Below are 19,347 nucleotides of genomic sequence, written 5' to 3' on the forward strand. Positions count from 1 at the left end.
AAACTTCCAAACAGGTTTGTACTTACATTGAGGGAGAAATTATTTTTAATATTTATAAATTGCTTTTAACCATCTCAAAAGTGTTTGCGAGACGAGTCTAACATAACTTAAGGATCTCTTTAAAATTTTAGGGCATGTTTGAATGTGTTTTTCAAAAATTTTATACGTTAAAAATTAAATTTGTAAAAGAAGTGTTAGTTGTAAAAATCAGAAAATTATTTGATATTTTTTTTGATATTTACATGTTATAATATAAAAATTATGTTTTTTTGTTATATTTGATAGCGAAATGTATTATAAATTCGTGAAAAAGTTGAAAAGCAATTTTTTCTGAAAAACATAATATCAAGGACACCTATTTTAGGTAGAATGAGTTTTTGAGCCAAACCATCCTATTCTGAAAAGTTTATTTTACAACTACTAAAAAAATTTCACATTTTTTTTTTAAAAAAAGAAACTTTTTTCAAAAGTTTAATACAGAAAATCAGATAAATGTTTGATATTTTTCTTGATATTTACATATTATAATATAAAAAAATTATTATATTTTTGTCTAAAAAAAAAATATTTATTATAAAAAAAATGAATGTCGAGTCTCCCTCAAACATATAAAATTTAAATGGAGCGAAGGAATAGCGTTTTGTAATATTTTTTTTGTCAGGCGAAATTTACATCATTCGAAGTATGGAAAACACAATTTTTCCATCCAACTTCAAAGCTTTTTCGTGAATAACAATCAACTCCAAAGTCGATGTATAAAAAAACAACACAACAAGCGATCGACAGAGGGGGAAAACCAAGCAATTTGGGCGCAGCAGGCACCTCATTTTCTCGGTGTCTCCGCCTCTTGTCTTCTCCGTCGACACATTTGAATGCCGACTATTTCGCACTTGACGCCGTGCCGATACGCCGGCGAGAAGCCTGTCGCCGGACTTAAATTCATGAATAATTCAGCCTCGTTTCAGGTATATATGCTATTATCAGTTATGAAATGTGGAGTATGATGCTATAGAAATCTCTTCTTTTTTTTTTTTTTAATCTTTTGAGGAGCACATAAACTATTAAGCGGTATTCATTTGCTAATAATTATCGAGCTGAGCAAAATTCGAACCCATGACGATAATATGTTCTTAGCAATCTCAAATATAATTATTATATATAATGCATTTCATTTCACCACTAAATACTAATTATTTAATTTATATATAATGCATTTGCATTTCAAATTTTCAGTACTTGCTTCTATATTGATTTAGGATTTCACTTTGCTACTAAAGGTTGGAGAGAATTGTTCACTCCACGGAGAGATTGTCCTGTGATAGTTAGTGCTAGCTGAAAAAGAAAATTGATGATTTGTGTAAATAAATGATGATCTGTATTTGAATCTTCAGTAGTGGATTTGTGGTATTCCCTGTACAAAATTATATATCTTTTTCAAAGTATTATATGGATGATTTTTTTATAATTTCATATATATTACAGAACACTGTATAAAACAAGTGCCGAATTAGAGCTTTCATGAGTTTCTTTGTGCCTTTTATGAGTTTCTTGGTTCACTTGGATGGAAGCCTATATAAATACACTAAATCAGAGCAAGTACAATGCTGAATGCCAAACGGCTAATATTGCCCAAATGCTAGCAAAAGGCAACAAAAAATTATTCATATTTGGTTATTGTTATGTAATTTCTTCCATGTGTACTTGTTTGATGATGTGGCAAAATGGCAAATATGAATGTCATGAATAGTATTCATCTTTGGTTGCATATACCTCTGTCCCATAATAGTAGTCTATTATGAAGATTTTTATCTCCACAATGCTTGTCAATATCTCTTCGAATACAATTTTAATGATTAAACTCCCACTAATTTCCTTAACTTGCTAATGCCCGAGGAGAAATATAGACTTTTTTCCACATATTATTTGCTCACTAGTCAAATTATGTATGGGAACTGGTTGTTACTCATTTAATCAAGGTAATTAATCCGGGTAAAGATGAAAAAAATGTTTGATGTTGGAATTGGAATTAGTTATATACTCAATTAATCAAGTTAATTAAGGTGGGTGAAGATGAAAAAATGTTTGATTTTAGAATTCCATCATATGCACAATTTTTTCAAAAGTGACTACTAATTTGGGATGGATGGAGTATCTATTTTTCGTTTCAGATATAAAACCAACTTTGTGTTCAAGTATGACACTGGTTTGGGGTGGCATTTTATGCATTCAACAATTTTCAACCATATGTAGCATGACTTGCTCTAATTGGTCATAAAATTAATGCATATAAGTTGACTCAGTACTTGAGTAATTGAGTTACATAGTGTATGGGGAGGATTATTCTTAGCTACCAGATTTTACAAGCTTAGATGCAGAATTTATTTATGTTATATGTGTGTATACACTGAGCCGAACCTAGCAACTCGCCTAGAGTTGGCTTGTACTATTAGATTAAGTTTGAACTAAAATTTTCACTAAAAGAAGTTCCTTTTTGTGTTGTGATTGATCCTAAGTGGAGGTGATTGCTAGAAACCTGATCGCACCTAATTAGTTTGTGTATTTTGAATCTATGCCATAAGTGGTATAATTTCTATGTTTGCTCTTATACAGATGTGAATACATTGCACGTAATTATTTGAAACTTGTTTAAAAATTGTATTGCACATATCTGATCTGATTTCATAATACAAATTATGTGGTTGTAGAATGGTGCCCGTCAGTTATCGCGAGCAGTTCGTACTCCTTTGAGGAGGGTGTCTACAAGTATAAGTATCCGTGCCTCGTTAGTGAATGATAAACTTGTACCTGGGAAAGTCGTGCTGAAGCCTACTGATATATTGGTAATTAAACTTATTATATGTTGTAAAGATAACTAACATTAGAAGAACACTTGTTTCTTTTTTTCTTTTGTCTTTGAGATTACTGATGTGTTAGCCTTTTCATTTGCAGGCTTATAATCTCGTTCAAGGAGCATTTGTAAGTATAGTTTTTATCAGTCTTCTCTGTAGCATTGATTGTTTGTTCGAGATTAAAATGTGTTCTCTTTTCCTAATTTTTGTTGACTTTGATACACCAGAGCTCTTATATGCTTATTGGTTCTCAATGAGTAGTTTATATGTTGATTGATCGGCTTAGAAAAGATGTTATTCATTATGATTCTTTCACTATCCTTTGATGACTCGTCATATACTGTTTCAATGCCAGAAAATGTCAAATATCAAGTTGCACAATTTTGGGAGTCTCTTGATCTTAATATACGTTGTTAGCAGTACCCTGTTAATATGAACTGTCTAGCAAATCGTTGCTATAAATGTGTAAGAAGTGTAAGTTTGTAACTGTAAAAGTTTATCATTTTCTGACATGTTGCATATTAGTGTATCAAAGATAATCATATAGACACGATACACTTCTGTCCTGGTCTTATGATAGTGATAACCATAGGTCCGCAGCACTTCTGAAGTGTCTGCCTTTAGACGAAAGACATCAACAACTAAGGGAAGGGATGCAGACTGGCCAGATGCAAATTAGTATCTGCAATTACTTTATTAGACCATAATATGTTTTAGGGGAAAGGTGCACGGCTCTTTATATTGGTAAGAACCTAAGCAAATCAAAGGACCGTCAGAGCATATATCTATTAAAGTTTAATATCCATAAAAAGTGATAACAAGGTTATATTACTAATAAGGTTCCTATTGCAACAATGTTGGTTTGTAATGGGAGTCTCATAGTTTTTGCTGTTTCCAAATAGTAGAGATGTATAATGCACTTTTGCAAGGGAGTGTACCCTGTTTAATTATATTGTTAACTTGACAAAATAAATCAAGTTGATAGATTAAGAAGAAAGATATTCTCTTACAACCAAATTAAGCTTCACAGGAATGAATGTATGTTCAGAGAGTCAATAACATGAATATTAAATACCCTAGAAAGAAACCTTATCAGTCTGACAGTCTTACAGTGCATTGTAGATTCTGATATGTTTTCAATATTAAAGACCCTAGAAAGAAACCTTATCAGTCTTACAGTGCATCATAGATGCTGATATGTTCTCGCCAAGCCTATATATTTGTTTATCTACAAGTTCTTCTAAACATTTCTTTTGCTCTTTTTAATATCTCTTTTTGTATTATGTTTATTTTCAATAAGCTATTATCTACAAATTTAATATATTCTGAAATCTGGAAATTGCCTAAATTTGAACTTGTTATTCCCGGGTATGTGACTGTAGACATGTACTTTTGCTGCTAGGTAAGGTGGAGCTATATTGACAGGTCTGCGATTGAACCACCGACGGCTGTTCTTTTGCATGGAATCCTTGGTAGCAGGAAGAATTGGGGTAAGTATTTTCCTATTTCTGTGGTTTGCCTTTCATATTGTCAAACAGATTGCAAATTGTACCCAAAGTATCTTCTTTTACTTGAAGATAATTTTATGTATCAGTTGGAAGGGGATAAAGATGGACTGTTCTATAATATTTTTGTACCATGACTAAATTTTTTATGTATTGCCCTTGGCGTAATAATATTATGCTTGCCGTGTCCTTTGTTTGCCTATCTTTTTTTATATGTCAACCACATGTCTATCTTTTTCTGTCTAGCTTCAAATTTGTAGTTGTTTTTATGTACTCTGTCTCTCGTGGAATTCATCTCCTAGTTCTTCTTACTAATCACGTCGATTGAGCGATTTGATCACTTCCTTGTTCGATCTAAAAGAAAGAACTATTGTGCTTGGGCTTTTGTAAATCGAGATTTGTCTAACTGAAAAGATTTTTTTTACTAAAATAAGATTTTTGTTTAAGTGATAAGAATCATGGTTTAATGGGACGATTTTTGCACCCCGCACCAAAGAAAAGGAGCAACTTGAAAAATGGAACGTGAAGGATGCTCAGGTTATGACGTGGATTCTCAAAAGTATGAAACTCTCTACGCCTTTTGATTTCAGGCCTTATAAGACTGCCAAAGATATGTGGGGTTACTTGAAGAAAGTTTACAGCCAAAGCAATAGTACCCAATGTTTTCAATTAAAATTCAAGTTGATGCAACTCTGTCAAAAGGGCATGCCAATTTAGGAGTTAACTTCTTCTTTTGAGGATTTATGGGGTGAATCCACAGGTGGTGTTACAAGAGTTTACCTTTTGAAGGACTAGTTGTCCAGAGTGTGCATGAGACAAACAAACATTTAATGAAATCAAGAGGAGATTTTGAACCAGACAGGTCAAACCTCATGAATAGGAATCCAGTTCCTCAAATGAATTTTCGTATGGGAGTGCTACTTCGGGAAGAATTATGCCTTAGGACATAAACTTTTATTGAGCACAAAGCGCAAATTTCTTCTCCTATTTTGGTTGCCTACGCCGCCGAAAGAAAGCATAGAGATGGACGAGATATAATTAATATTCAGGGCTATAGTTGCAAACGATTCCAACTTCTTGCTACTAATTGTAGTAAGAAGTTTTACAAATATTGTAAGAAATCTGGACATATCATTAAAGATGGTCCCATTTGGCCTCCAACGAAATTTGAAACCGCATTCAATGCCTTAGTTGGATCCTCAATTGCTCCTAATCTTGATAAGTCTTCCGTTACTCCAAATATTCTAACAAATGACAGTAAAAGTATTTTTAGCTCGGGGAATCTCAAGTAATAAAAATTTTGCTCATAAGCCTTGGTAATATGATTCTCCTACTTCATATCACATGACTGCTGCACATTACCTCTAAATTTTGTTCAAAAAGCAAACCACTGATGGTAACTCACCAATAACTGTTGTTAATGATATTTCAACCTATTTGAATAATGTTTTTGTGTCCAAAGTTGTGTACTAATCTTATATTCGTTGTTAGCTTGTTGATAACAATTCTATAGCTTAATTTTAGAATTTGGTTGCTTTGTACATGATGAAGTGTCAGGCAAAGCCTATAGGAAGTATTAGCATATTAAGTACAAGTGCAGGGCAAGAATGTCTTTTAGTCATTCTATTCTGTGTTAGCTATAAATAGACTTGTGTGCTGGTATTATGCATATTATGAAATACAAAACTTCTCTTCCAAGTTTCTCTCTCTCTTCTCTAACTGATTTTCCCTCTCTTTCTCTCTCTAAACTCTGTCTCTCTCTCCTGATCTGATCTCTCTCTCTCTCATTTCTACATCTCTCTGCCCTAATTCATCTCTATCTAGCTATAATCTACTGTTCTGTTACTTGCTTTGCTGCTATTTCAGTTCATAAACTCAGAAAACACCAAAAATATACAAAAACAGCTTTGTCATACATTGAAGGCATGACAAATTGGTATCAGAGCTCTCAAAATCGATCCAGCCACTGCTTCTATCATACTGTGCTACTCAAAACGACTGGAGCGGTTGTGGAATCACTGTAATCGCATAAGTAAATCTGTAGAATTGATCAAAACAATCCAGGTACTCTGTTCTGTGACTTCTCTCTTAGATCTGAGATTTCAGTTGATTGATTTGGAGTTTACTGTTGAGATTTTATAGATTACAGTCAGTTTTGTTAGTATATACTGTTAGAGTACTTGTTTGTTGAGATTTGTGTGTTTTGGGAGATTGTGTTGCTGTTGGAGAAGTAATTGAGACAATTCAGTGAAACTGAAGTTATCTGTGAAGCATGATGAAGGACATGGTAGTTTATGAAGGTGTGGACACTGAATTTGATAAGGCTGTGTTAGGACTCAGGCAACAGCTTAAAGATGATGAAGAAGCTCTAGAACAGAAGATTGTAAAGCTGGAGTCTAGTATTGCAGTGGCAAGACAACTGATGGAGAGATTCCTGAAAACAAAAGTTAATAAAGCTAAGAATCAAGCAACACTGGGTAGCACAAGAAATGTGCAAGGTTTACAACATCTTAAGCTCACTTTCCCTAAGTTCAGTGAAGGTGATGATGTGGAAGACTGGTTACAGGACTGTAATCAGTACTTTGAGGTATTTGGAGTCAATGAGAGAAAGAAAGTGACAGTTGCAGGAATGCATTTGGAAGGAACTGCCAGGAGTTGGTACCACATCTACTCCCTTCATAATTCCATTTGTGAGTGGAAAAACTTTGCTGAACAGTTTACTCAGAGATTTGGAAAAGGCAAGCAAGAATGGCTGGTGGAAAGGTTCAAAAAACTAAAACAGACTAAGTCAATGGAGCAATACTACACTGAATTTGAAGGATTGGTGGGGCAACTGAAAGAAAAGATACCCTCTCTGACAGAGGAGTATTTCTTAGAAAGTTTCATTGGGGGAATGCAGGCTGAAGTGCAGCAAGTTCTCAGGATATTGACTCCTAAATCTAGAGAAGAAGCTTATAAGAAAGCTAAGTATTTAGAACAGACCAGAAGGGGTCAGCAAGGGAATAGTAGCCAACTAAAAACCTCAGCTAAGGAGAGCCAGGCTGTGAGCCAGGCTGCAGCTCAAGGAAACCTAGAGGTACTTGAAGCAAGTACAGGGCAAGACACAGAAATAAATAAGGATGAGGTGGCTACCACAGTAGAAACAATCACTCCTGAGGAGGGACAGACTCAGAAGCAACAGATAGAAGTGTCTGTACATGCCATTGAGGGCCTTAAAGGGAGTCAAACAATCACTCTGACTGGGTATAAGAATAAGAAGCAGTTCTCTATTCTGGTAGATGGTGGCAGCACCCATAGTTTTTTAGATGAAAAGACTGCTGCACAACTAAAATGTGAGCTGGTTAAAACTAAACCTCTGAAAGTAATGGTTGCCAATGGGAATCAGCTGGTTAGTCATTATGAATGTCAAGGATTTTCTTGGAATATTGGCAAATACAGGTTTAATACCCCTGTGAAAACCTTGCCAATGGGAAGCTATGACCTGGTGTTAGGGGTAGATTGGCTGGGATCTCTAGGTCCTGTGACATTTGATTTCAAGAAACTAGAGATGAGATTTCAGAAAGGAGAAGAAATGATTGTGCTGCAAGGAAACCAAGGGTCTGATAAACCCAGGCTGCACCAAATGACTGCTGACCAGTTTGTGAGGAGTTGTCAGAGGCAAGAACATGGACTCTTGTTTATTCTGGATGTGGTTCACCAGCCAGCAGGATCCCTACTCTCTCTTCAGTCAGATGATGGGAACAACAACTCAGAGGGGAATAAGAAGCAGCTCCACAATTTATTGGAGGAGTACAGTGACATCTTTAAAGCCCCTGAAGGGTTGCCTCCTGAGAGACAAATAGAGCATTCAATTGACTTAAAAGAAGGCTCACAACCTTTTTCTATAAGGCCTTATAGGAACTCTTATAACCAGAAAAATGAGATTGAAAAACTGGTGGCTGAAATGCTAGAATCTGGTATAATCAGACCTAGTAGCTCACCTTTTGCATCTCCTATATTACTGGTAAAGAAGAAGGATGGCAGCTGGAGATTCTGCATTGACTACAGGAAGCTCAATTCAATGACTATAAAGAACAAGTTTCCAATTCCACTAATTGAAGAGTTGCTAGATGAGCTTCATGGAGCTAAGTACTTCACCAAGCTAGATTTAAGAGCTGGATACCACCAAGTCAGAATGAAAGAAAGGGATGTAGAGAAGACAGCATTCAGAACTCATTTGGGGCATTATGAATTCACTGTGATGCCCTTTGGCCTCACCAATGCCCCTGCCACCTTTCAGAGCTTAATGAATGAAGTTTTCAGGCCTTACTTGAGGAGTTTTACTCTGGTCTTCTTTGATGATATCTTGGTCTACTCTAAGACCAAGGAAGATCATTTGGTACACTTAAAGAAGGTCTTCCAGTTGATGAGGCAAAACACTCTATTTGCTAAGCAATCTAAATGTGACTTCATGACTACTAAAGTAGCTTACTTAGGACATGTCATTTCACAACAAGGGGTAGCTGTGGATCAAGCTAAGGTTGCTGACATGGTCTCCTGGCCTCTGCCTCAGAACTTAAAAGCATTAAGAGGATTTTTGGGCCTGACTGGCTACTACAGGAAATTTGTGCAGCACTATGGAACTATAGCCAGGCCTCTGACAGATTTATTGCAGAAGGATAGCTTTCATTGGAGTGAAGAAGCTACTAAAGCATTTCAGGCTCTCAAGAATGCCATGGCTAGTACTCCTGTATTGAGGTTACCAGATTTCAGTAAAGAATTCACCATTGAATCTGATGCTTGTAATACTGGCATAGGTGCTGTATTGACTCAAGAGGGCCAACCACTAGCTTATTTCAGCAAGGCATTGGGGATAAAAGGACAAGCAATGTCTACCTATGAAAAGGAATTGATGGCCTTAGTAGCAGCAGTGAAGAAGTGGTCTTCCTACCTAATGGACAAGCATTTTACTATTAAGACTGATCACTGGTCTCTAAAGTACTTGACTGATCAAAAGATCAGTAATCTGTTGCAGCAGAAATGGATCAGCAAGTTATTAGGCTATGACTACACTATTGTGTACAGGAAGGGAAAGGAGAACACTGTAGCTGATGCATTGTCCAGAAGATTTGAGGATGAGTCAAGTGGAGGTGTTGATAACCATGAGGACATGGCTGCTGTTAAGGGGGAAGGATTGTCAGGCAAAGCCTATAGGAAGTATTAGCATATTAAGTACAAGTGCAGGGCAAGAATGTCTTTTAGTCATTCTATTCTGTGTTAGCTATAAATAGACTTGTGTGCTGGTATTATGCATATTATGAAATACAAAACTTCTCTTCCAAGTTTCTCTCTCTCTTCTCTAACTGATTTTCCCTCTCTTTCTCTCTCTAAACTCTGTCTCTCTCTCCTGATCTGATCTCTCTCTCTCTCATTTCTACATCTCTCTGCCCTAATTCATCTCTATCTAGCTATAATCTACTGTTCTGTTACTTGCTTTGCTGCTATTTCAGTTCATAAACTCAGAAAACACCAAAAATATACAAAAACAGCTTTGTCATACATTGAAGGCATGACATGAAGTGTCCGGGAAGATCTTTGCGAGGAGCCTAAATTGGGACATCTCTTTCCTTTACTCCCATTACTGTCTCCTGTGTCAAATATGTTTCTTGCAATGGCGTTAAATGTACTAATCAAGTAATCAAGTGTGCATAAACGGGCAAGACATCCAAATTCCCATGTTCTTAGCGTCTTACTTAAATCTAGCTTGCCTGGAAATAAAGTTTCAAATGCTTCAAATAAAGATACCGTTGATTATGCATCTTGTAAACTTGGTGAAAGCAAAACTCTTCTTTTTCCATTGCATATATCCCACACCACTAAAGCTTTTGACCTCGTACATATTGTGTATGGGTATTTCAAGTGTAATTTCTCATCAACGGTACAAATATTATTTTTAGCTTTATAGATGATTTCACTCATGTTACTTGGGTATATTGTCAGCGATTAAAATTAAGGTCTTTCATGTGTTTAAAATCTCTCATGTTTTAACCGAAACGCTATCTTTTGTAGAAATTAGAATCTTGTAATCTAATCCGGGGGAAAATATATGAGTTGCAATCTTTTCTTCAAAGTCTAAGAATTATATCACAAACGTTCTTGTCCATCGACTTCACAACAAATCGGTGTGGCCGATGGAAAAAAAATTCATCTTCTTGATGTTGTGTAATACCTGAGGATGGCAACAGGTCAGATCGGTTCAGGTTTTATAAGATCCAAATCCAATCCGTTATGTTTAGGTTCGGATCGGGTTCGGGTCCGGGTCCGGATATTTAAAATGAATATCCAAATCCGATCTATCGGGTTTTTTCGGGTTTCGGTTAGGGTGATGGTTTAATTCGGATCTGAGAACAATAATTAATTAAAAATAAATAAATCTATATTATTGTAACAATATGATAGATAACACGTTTTTTTGATGTTAAGAATACAATAGTTGTAGTTTTCTAGTTGTCTTAAGATTCGAGAACCAATGTCCTCTTGTAGCTTTTCATGCTCTCCCAGCAATAGAGTCAGACTACCCTCTTGTCTCTCCTTCGATCTTACCCTCCCTTCCGTATTCACTAGCATCTATAAGTTTTCAATTTTAATTTCATTAAAAATGCTGAATATAGGTATGCGGTGATGTTGGGTGGTTCACAGTTGTTTGTAGCTCAATTTTTTCTTTTGTAATTTGTTTCTTTTGTGGGCGGGAGTTCGTCTGCAGTAAAGTCTTTTTAACAAATGGCAGATGCTTATCTGCTTTTGTTTTTGTGACTCCTTTTTAGACATTTATATTTATATTGCACCGAGTTTGCACTTTAGGATAGAAGCACTCTTGTGATATAATATGTTACAAGAATAATATTCTCAAAGATCATATCTAACACCTTAAATTTAACAGGGACCTTTGCTCGGAGATTGGCACAAGAATTTCCTCATTGGCAGGTATATATTTTGATACTGCTCATATTTCATGTTAGTTCCTATAGTAAACAAGACTGGCCTGACTATTTTACTTTTTGTCGAATACCATAAGAAATAGCAGGATGGTTGACACCTACAAGTAGCAATGTAGCATGATGGACAACTCTTGTTTCCTTTAATTTCCTATGTAATTGTTTAAAGATTACCTTGGGTGTTTCAAGTTTTGCAAACACAAAATTGGCAGATGGCTTCCACTTACGAGAGTGAGATGCTGATAGATATGACCGTTCACCCCATGTCACACACAGAGACAAATATCCCCTCTATATTTGTTTGTTTGTTTTTATTTGTATGAAGTTCATGTAACAATTGTTGCCTGTGAACCTAATACATCTTCTTTCTGGGCACAGTTTCTCTTAGTTGACCTGCGCTGCCATGGTGACTCGGCATTGATAAAAAAGAGGGGACCAAACACTGTTTCTTCAGCTGCTCTTGATGTCTTAAAGCTAGTATGCATCTTTGCTTACTGGCAATAATATTGATTCCTGTTTAGCCAAGTGATACAAAGAACATGCTCATTGTTTGCACTACAGCCGCTACTCATACTCGTAGTTTCGACTGTTAAACAAAGTGAAGTTTGTGGTAGCTTCTTAATTAAAACCCTGCTTAACTTTTGTACTTTAGGTTACACTTTCCGTAAGTAAGGGGTAACAGCTACACTTGGGTTGATCCCAGAAATATGAAAGCTTGTCAAAATAAGAAAGCACGTACACTTGATAATTGAATATAATACACAAATTTCTCATGTTTGTCACTAGATTAGGCTAGTTTGTCTTGGTTCATTTATTCGATTAGCCAAGGGGAGCTGAAAGAACAATATTTTACATCAACAAAAAAACCATAAATATGTTAAATAAGGAAATTGCTTTACTGCAGATGACTAATGAATTAACATACTGCTATGGGTTTGTGTGGTGCTCAGGTTAACCCTTATATTGTATTGCAGACTATAATCTACAAAGACTAAATTCATGGCATGTGCCCAGTGTAGATTCGTATGACAATTTGTTATATAATGTCAAGTGCTAGATATATATGGTTATTTTAAGATGTGTTCAAGTAGATACCAAAATTCATTTAGTAGAAGCTATATGAATTATGACATAAATGTACCCTTCATAATACAAGGAATCTCCATCATGTTCAAATTCTTGCTCTATTTATCAAGTTCCTCTCTCAGAGAAAAAACACGGACAGTTGTATTGTCATTATTCCTCTGCATATGATATTCAGTTTATAACATAATTACATAGACATTTAATTATGTAATTAACAAATTTTTTTATATTCTAATGTTCAATCTGGTGCAGCTTGGGCAGCTTAGACTAACACCTCGGGTTGTAGTGGGTCATAGCTTCGGTGGAAAAGGTGATCTTTTTGTATGTTCTCAAATAACATTGTTGCTCAGAATGAACAGAAGTGAAATGAAAATATAGGCATCATTGTCTGTCACGATGTATGTGCTCAATATCCTCTATTGTCTTATTCTTTGCAGTTGCCTTGAGCATGGTGGAACAGGCTGCAAAACCACTGGCACGGCCTGTTAGAGTGAGTTTCTAGACTCTAAGATACTTATATACACTTTTTCTCTTTTAGCTTAAGTATATTATTATAAATATCAAGTAGATTACTAATTGTTTCAAATGCATAAAACCTTGTCTGTCTTATATAAGATTAAGCAGGAATTTTTTCCATTTGCGATTGCTTGTATTTTCTCTCTCTTCATATTTCAAGCATTTGGTCTACTTTTCTGTAGGTTTGGGTTTTAGATGCTACTCCTGGACAAGTTCGAGCTGGTGGTGATGGAGATGACCACCCTGCCGAACTAATTTCTTTTCTGAGTACCTTCCCGAAAGAGGTATTTTCTGTGGCTCATCTTTCTTACTTCTTACTAATTTAGTAAGGTTTTTGTGTGTGTGTGTGTGTGTGTTCCGAATGAAATAATACATTGTTTAACAAAAATAATCTATAACCCAGAAGGAGATATACTATATTCGTTTGCACAACCATAAAATCGTTTGGAAGTAGCAGTTTGCTGGATTTTTGCTGATCCTTCCGTTTCAGTTTGGGCATGAATATGTACAAGTCTAAGTTTGTGGTGTTGCTCTGATGGTTGCACATCCTTCGCGTTTTTCAGTTTAGATCTCAGCCACTTTTGTGCCTTGCTTTCAATTTTTTTAGGGCAAACCTGCATTTATCATGAAAAATGTACTTTTTTGATTGCCGATTTTGTTTTGACAAAGGGCACTATTGTAGAGGGTATTTCAAATCGGGGCACCTAGTACAAGATTTGAAGATGGCTTATGGCTTAGGAATAACGGGAAAATCAGTTTTTGTTCTTCGTACCCGTGGATGCATACATGAACAGCCTAACACTGCCACTCATATCTTTGTCCGGCTGTTGATTGTTAAACACAAGTGCCTTGAAAAAAAAAAGTGAATAATCATCAAATATAGTAGTCGTAGAACATATTTACTTACAGGGTTAAATATCACATACATTACTCGTTGGGTTCAATGTATCAAGTTAGTCACTCGTTACGAATGTGAGTCAACATAGTCATTGAAGTGAAAATTTCTATCAACTTAGTTTTTTAAAAGTTGGAATTTTGTATCAAATTTAGTCACTGACAGATGGTGTCCTTGATTCAAATTTTCAAAATAGTAACTAAATCGAGTCACTTTTGCAATGATTCAATGAATGACTCATTTGATATATTTGGATACAATGATTGATGCATTTGATATTTTACCCTTTACATACATAGGCTCCCATCACTGCTCTGTTAATATTCTGCTGGGGATGTTGTCTTCTTTTTCTAATTTGGCGATGTCAATATTCGTAATTTTTTTTTCTGTTTGTTCAAGGAAGATCGCTTCGAAACGGGATGTTGTAAATGCTCTTGTACATGAAGGGTTCTCAAAAGATGTGGCACAGGTATATCAAGCCTGGATATGAGTTTGTAGTAATTATTTTTTCAACGTACCCAGCACATGCACAAGTCACGTATAAATAGTCTACTTTTAGATTCAATTGATGCATTTGATACCATGACTGTTACTGAAGAACAACATTATGTATTTTGAGTACTTGCGTTCACAGCAGGATTGCTTCTTTTTCAACAAGTTCCATGAAATTGTGAAATTGGAAGGTAGTACTTGTGTCAGAAAGAAGTCGCAAAAGTTCTTCTGGTGATGTAAATATGTAATGAATAGATGGATGTAAAAAGTGGATAATACTGGACAGAGTTCATATTGTTCTTTTTCTTTTATTCTGTCCAATCTCTTCTTTGCTGGTTCATACTTTGTATGATATCTATGCTTTGAGGTTCTCTTCCCACTTATGCTTGAAATCTAGGATGTGTTTAATTATATCAGATATGTTTGCTATATCTTGTAAATGTGTCCCAAGGTACTCAATCTCATTCATTTAGTTCAATGCCTTTCATTTACAGTGGGTGGTAACAAACCTTCGGCAGACTGGCCCTCCAAATGCATCATCACCTGGCTTCTCATGGGCATTTGATCTTGATGGAATTTCGGAGATGTATCAATCGTATGAAGTGACGAACTTATGGTATATCTGAATTATAGACAATAACTAATTTTAGATATGGTATTATTTACAGAAGTTGCTAAGCTTATAACAAGAAAAGTGAGGTCTGCAGGGGAGGACTCAGGATCTGCATCCTGTTTGGGTGGGTGGGTTTTGAAAAAATAAACATTAGATGAAAATAACATGTTTACAAATGATCGGTTCTATACATAACTCGTTTTCACATCTAATTATGAACTAGGATTTGACTTCTGAACATGTTCATGTTTTCACTTCTAATTTTTATAAAGGGAAATATAATCTAGCAACACTTGAACTGAGGTGAAGTATATCAGTATATGTTATAAATTTTTTAAAAATCAAGCTACTCCCCGCTGACCTTGATTGGGTCCACCTCTGGTTGTCTTCTCATCATTAAAATAATTAAGGGTGTGACACTATGCCTGTGGCACATATTGTTGTGTCTCTGCAGGTTCATATTAGATTCTGTTTACTCGAAGCATTTTTCTAGTTTAGTTGTTTTGAGTCTTATCTCCAAAGTGAAGGTTTTTTCAGAATTTTTTGATATTGGAAACTCTCCAATATTTAAATTTCTATAGCAGTGGTTATTTTGCTTTTAAATATGTGCAGGAAGATTGTGGAAGATGTGCCTCGAGGTGTGCATGTAAATTTTCTAAAAGCAGAGCGAAGCTTGCACAGATGGGCTCTGGAAGATCTTCAGAGAATTCATTCTGCTGAGGATCAAGCTGTCGAGGAAGGAGGGGGAGTTGAAATGCACGTCCTTGAAGACGCTGGCCATTGGGTATGTTTTAAATCATTGGCCACATTTGTTGTGAGATGTGCTGCAATAAAAGTAGTATTTTTGTTTCATTATTGTAATTTGTCAGAATAAATTCTGTGCTCTCTAAATTTGGTATAGCATCATAAAGCCGGAAGAAACAAAGAAGCTATTAAGCTCGTAACTTACTGATCTATATGACTGGATCAGTGGAGGTAGATAGAAATTGGAAAAGGAAATGATTAATATTTACAGAAAGATATAAATTGTTCTTTTCATTTAGTGTAAGCCATCTATGTTCTAGCAGATTATGAAATACTTTAACTTCCAAGCTAGCCAAGAAGTACCCTTAGGTGATCTGTGATTTTTTTTTTCCGAATGCGTTTTTTTTTCCGAATGCTAGTCTTGTGGATGGTCTTTGCTTTTCATGACATGTGTGTAACCCTATAGGTGCTGCAGTCAGAATATAATACGCTCCTATAATACCTATATGTCATGACTGTTTACTGTCTTGTGTATATAGTTATGATTATTCTGGAGTTCTGATATAACCCAGGCAAATTGATTGTCTTGCTGTCATATATATACGAAATTAACTGCTGGTCCCTTGACCTGTCTCTGTTATGTGTTAACCTTTGTAGTCTTGATGCACTATAAAAGTTAATATATAGTTCAGCAATAATTATCAGGCACTGCTATATTTACAGGCTAACTAACATTCTATTATATTTTTCTTTTTAGGTACATGCTGATAATCCAGACGGCCTCTTCAGAATCCTTTCTTTTTCGTTTCAAGGAGTTTAGCTTGTATACTGTTGTTGCCTTAGGCGGTGGACACTGGACAATTGAGAAAGTTCACAATTTTGCATCTCACATGTGGTGTACTGTATGTATGTTCCGAATGTACATTTGTGCATGTAGTAATCTGCAAAATTTTCCTCATTTGGAGCCTCAATATGATACTTGGTGTTGTATTCAAGGTTCAAGAAACAAATAGTTACACTGACAAGTACTGTAGATATATAGGATGGGTGATGAGCATTGATAAACTCAGAATTTACAGTAACTATGATTTTATTTAGTGTAATCTTCCTGGAAAATGAAACTACAGTGAGCTATTTGAATTACCTGTGCTTGGGTCCATGACATGTTAGTTGTACTTGATTCGTGTAAACAGAAGTGTGTACAGTAATTATCGAAACCCATGCCACTTGATGGATGAAAGTTATGGGGTTAGCCAACAAGGTGTTGGTGTGGTGGCGGAGCTGTACCCTCTTGCGGGAGGTCGAGAGTTCGACTCCCCATATGTACGTGTTCAGGAAGTACTTAAAAAAAAACTACGATTACTAGCTCTTGTCTTACGGCTTCTACTTATTTTCCAAACATTTTTGTCACTTATAAGTCTTAACTTGCTTCTAACTTCTAGTTCACTTTTTTATTTTAAGCAATAAACATTTATTTTAAACTCACCCAAACGGCTCCAAAATGTATGTGGCTTACGGCCTATATAGGCTGTTTAGCTTATAAACTGGGTTGGACGTGGTTTGGTACGCATACACACGGCATGCAAAGCTTATGTATAGATTTTAATAATACTAGCTTATACCCCGTGCAAGGCACGAGAGCTTTTTAATTATTTATAAACTTTTTAAATATATTGTAAATGATGCGAAAGAATTTAATTTATAAATGATAAAATAAATTTTGAAATTATGATTTGTTTGTAAGTCATAACTATTGCAAAAATATATAGGTTCTACTTTTCAGACTTGTTTCTTATAAAAAAAACTGGTCACGCATGTTGGATCATCCGACAGTGGCGATGCAGTATAAAATACATCGTCACTGTCATTAATGGCTTCAAATAAACTATTGTAATCAAGCCATTACTTTTCTCTTATGTATCATGCCAAAGTATTAAATTTTTTCTATTAAATTTTAATATATATTGAGTAGAATAAGTGACGTCAACTTCCATTAGATTATATTTATAAATGTATTTTATATTAGAATTATTATAATATGATTTAAATTTGGCTTACTAATTTTAAAATATATTAGATAAAAATAATTTTGTGACGGTGCGATTTATATGATTTTACAATTAAAACTGGTAGGAAATATTTATTTTGGATTAAAATATTCAGCTTATTAATTTTAAAATATATTAGATATAAATAATTTTGTTCGGTGCGATAATATGATTCTACGATTAAAGCTGGTAGGAAATATTTATTTTGGATTAAAAAAATTATAAACATGTGAAAAAATTTATTTTGGATTCAGAAAAGGAATTATAAACATGCAAGTAAATATCAGTTGCATTATAGAATTAGAAGTTAATGTTGTTCTAATCTAACGGTGCTTATTTGTTCAATATAAGATCCAACGGATGATAAACTTTTGGACCATGTGACCATGCGACCAAATTATCTCCCTTACGCTTATTATATATAAGTATATAATAAAATAAAATGACACGAACACGAAAAACATGTTCTCGCTTTCATTTTATATATATGAAAATACACTAAATAATAATATTTTAAATAAATAATATAATTATTTATTTTGATAATATTCTAAATAAATAATAATATTCTAATACACACATACACATGTACAAATTTGTATAAAGTTATATGCAAATATAAAAAAATTATGTATATTTCAAAAAACAATACATAAAAAATGTTTTCCTAAAATGTATTTTAACTAAATTTTTACGATTATATCTTTATTAAATATATACAAAAAGTAACGATACGTTTTGATACGTTTCGAAATGCATATAGATTTGAGATTTGGTTCACGAATTTTATACCGATAAACGATTCATCATAATTGATAGATCTAGTTGAACTGTTGTCCTAACAAACTATTTTTCATTTGGGGTCACTCACGCATCCCATTTTAATTATCAAGACTTAACTTAAATTTTATTTTGTTAAGATTAAAATTTGGAATTTTATATTAACATGATTTGAAGGGATCAACGGGATCTTTAAACAATATCTTAACTCTAGATTTAAAAAATAGTCAACAGTTAATGTTTTAATGGATCCTTAGAAACTCTTTAAAAATTTAAGAGTCTACTCTGTCTCTTCTCTTTTTTAAAGAGCATCCAGTAGCCCTTGTCCAAAAAAATATATTAAAATCACAATTGATTATATCACATTTATTTTCCTCTATTATGTTGGATTATAATCAAAACTGATTTGCAAACGAAATTTTTTTTGGTAAGAAAGGAAAAATTATAATTAACAAAGGAAAAGCATAAACTAAGAACAATATCTATTATTGAATTATACACATATAATATAGTAGCATATATCCCACAGAAGGAAAGAAATATGCTTATAATATATAATTTCCCAACTTTTATATCACAATATATATGCATACTTTTATGAAAGAGGAGAAAATTACATGTAGTATCTACAATATATCTTTTTCTTAAATAAGTTTTCGAAAATGAAATCTATCTGTTCTCAAAAAACGTCTTACAAAAGAGTATTTAATTCTGCTAAAATATACAACTATAAAATCCGAGCAGTATCTTATTTATTGGGAAGAAATATCCAAATATATCTAGTATCCAATAATAAATAGTATCCAATAATAAATATTAATAATATCTGTGTAGGCCCCTTCCAC

The 19,347-nt window shown here is 34.4% G+C and overlaps 2 protein-coding genes across 2 annotated transcripts; both read left to right on the forward strand.

The window, feature by feature from the left end:
- The first annotated feature begins 704 nt into the window (after positions 1-704).
- Positions 705-16,817, forward strand: LOC108219331 (uncharacterized). The gene is made up of 13 exons (XM_017392718.2): positions 705-965; positions 2,706-2,840; positions 2,950-2,976; positions 4,252-4,339; positions 11,274-11,317; positions 11,707-11,805; positions 12,667-12,724; positions 12,852-12,904; positions 13,113-13,214; positions 14,229-14,294; positions 14,812-14,933; positions 15,543-15,714; positions 16,432-16,817. Exons 1-13 carry the CDS (start codon positions 873-875, stop codon positions 16,492-16,494), a joined length of 1,122 nt encoding a protein of 373 aa, XP_017248207.1. The 5' UTR covers positions 705-872; the 3' UTR covers positions 16,495-16,817.
- Positions 6,283-9,675, forward strand: LOC135152094 (uncharacterized). Its single transcript, XM_064091810.1, has 2 exons — positions 6,283-6,418; positions 6,565-9,675. Exon 2 carries the CDS (start codon positions 6,627-6,629, stop codon positions 9,555-9,557), a length of 2,931 nt encoding a protein of 976 aa, XP_063947880.1. The 5' UTR covers positions 6,283-6,418; positions 6,565-6,626; the 3' UTR covers positions 9,558-9,675.
- Positions 16,818-19,347: the final 2,530 nt, after the last annotated feature.

Source organism: Daucus carota, chromosome 4 (assembly GCF_001625215.2).
Source record: "Daucus carota subsp. sativus chromosome 4, DH1 v3.0, whole genome shotgun sequence".
NCBI classification, from domain to species: Eukaryota; Viridiplantae; Streptophyta; class Magnoliopsida; order Apiales; family Apiaceae; genus Daucus; species Daucus carota.

Coding starts and splice junctions, on each gene's coding strand:
- LOC135152094 (XM_064091810.1), top strand. CDS start 6,627: ATGATGAAGGACATGGTAGTTTATGAAGGTGTGGACACTGAATTTGAT.
- LOC108219331 (XM_017392718.2), top strand. CDS start 873: ATGCCGACTATTTCGCACTTGACGCCGTGCCGATACGCCGGCGAGAAG. Junction 14,295..14,811: donor TCTCAAAAGATGTGGCACAG/GTATATCAAGCC, acceptor TTTCATTTACAG/TGGGTGGTAACAAACCTTCG. Junction 15,715..16,431: donor TTGAAGACGCTGGCCATTGG/GTATGTTTTAAA, acceptor TTTTCTTTTTAG/GTACATGCTGATAATCCAGA.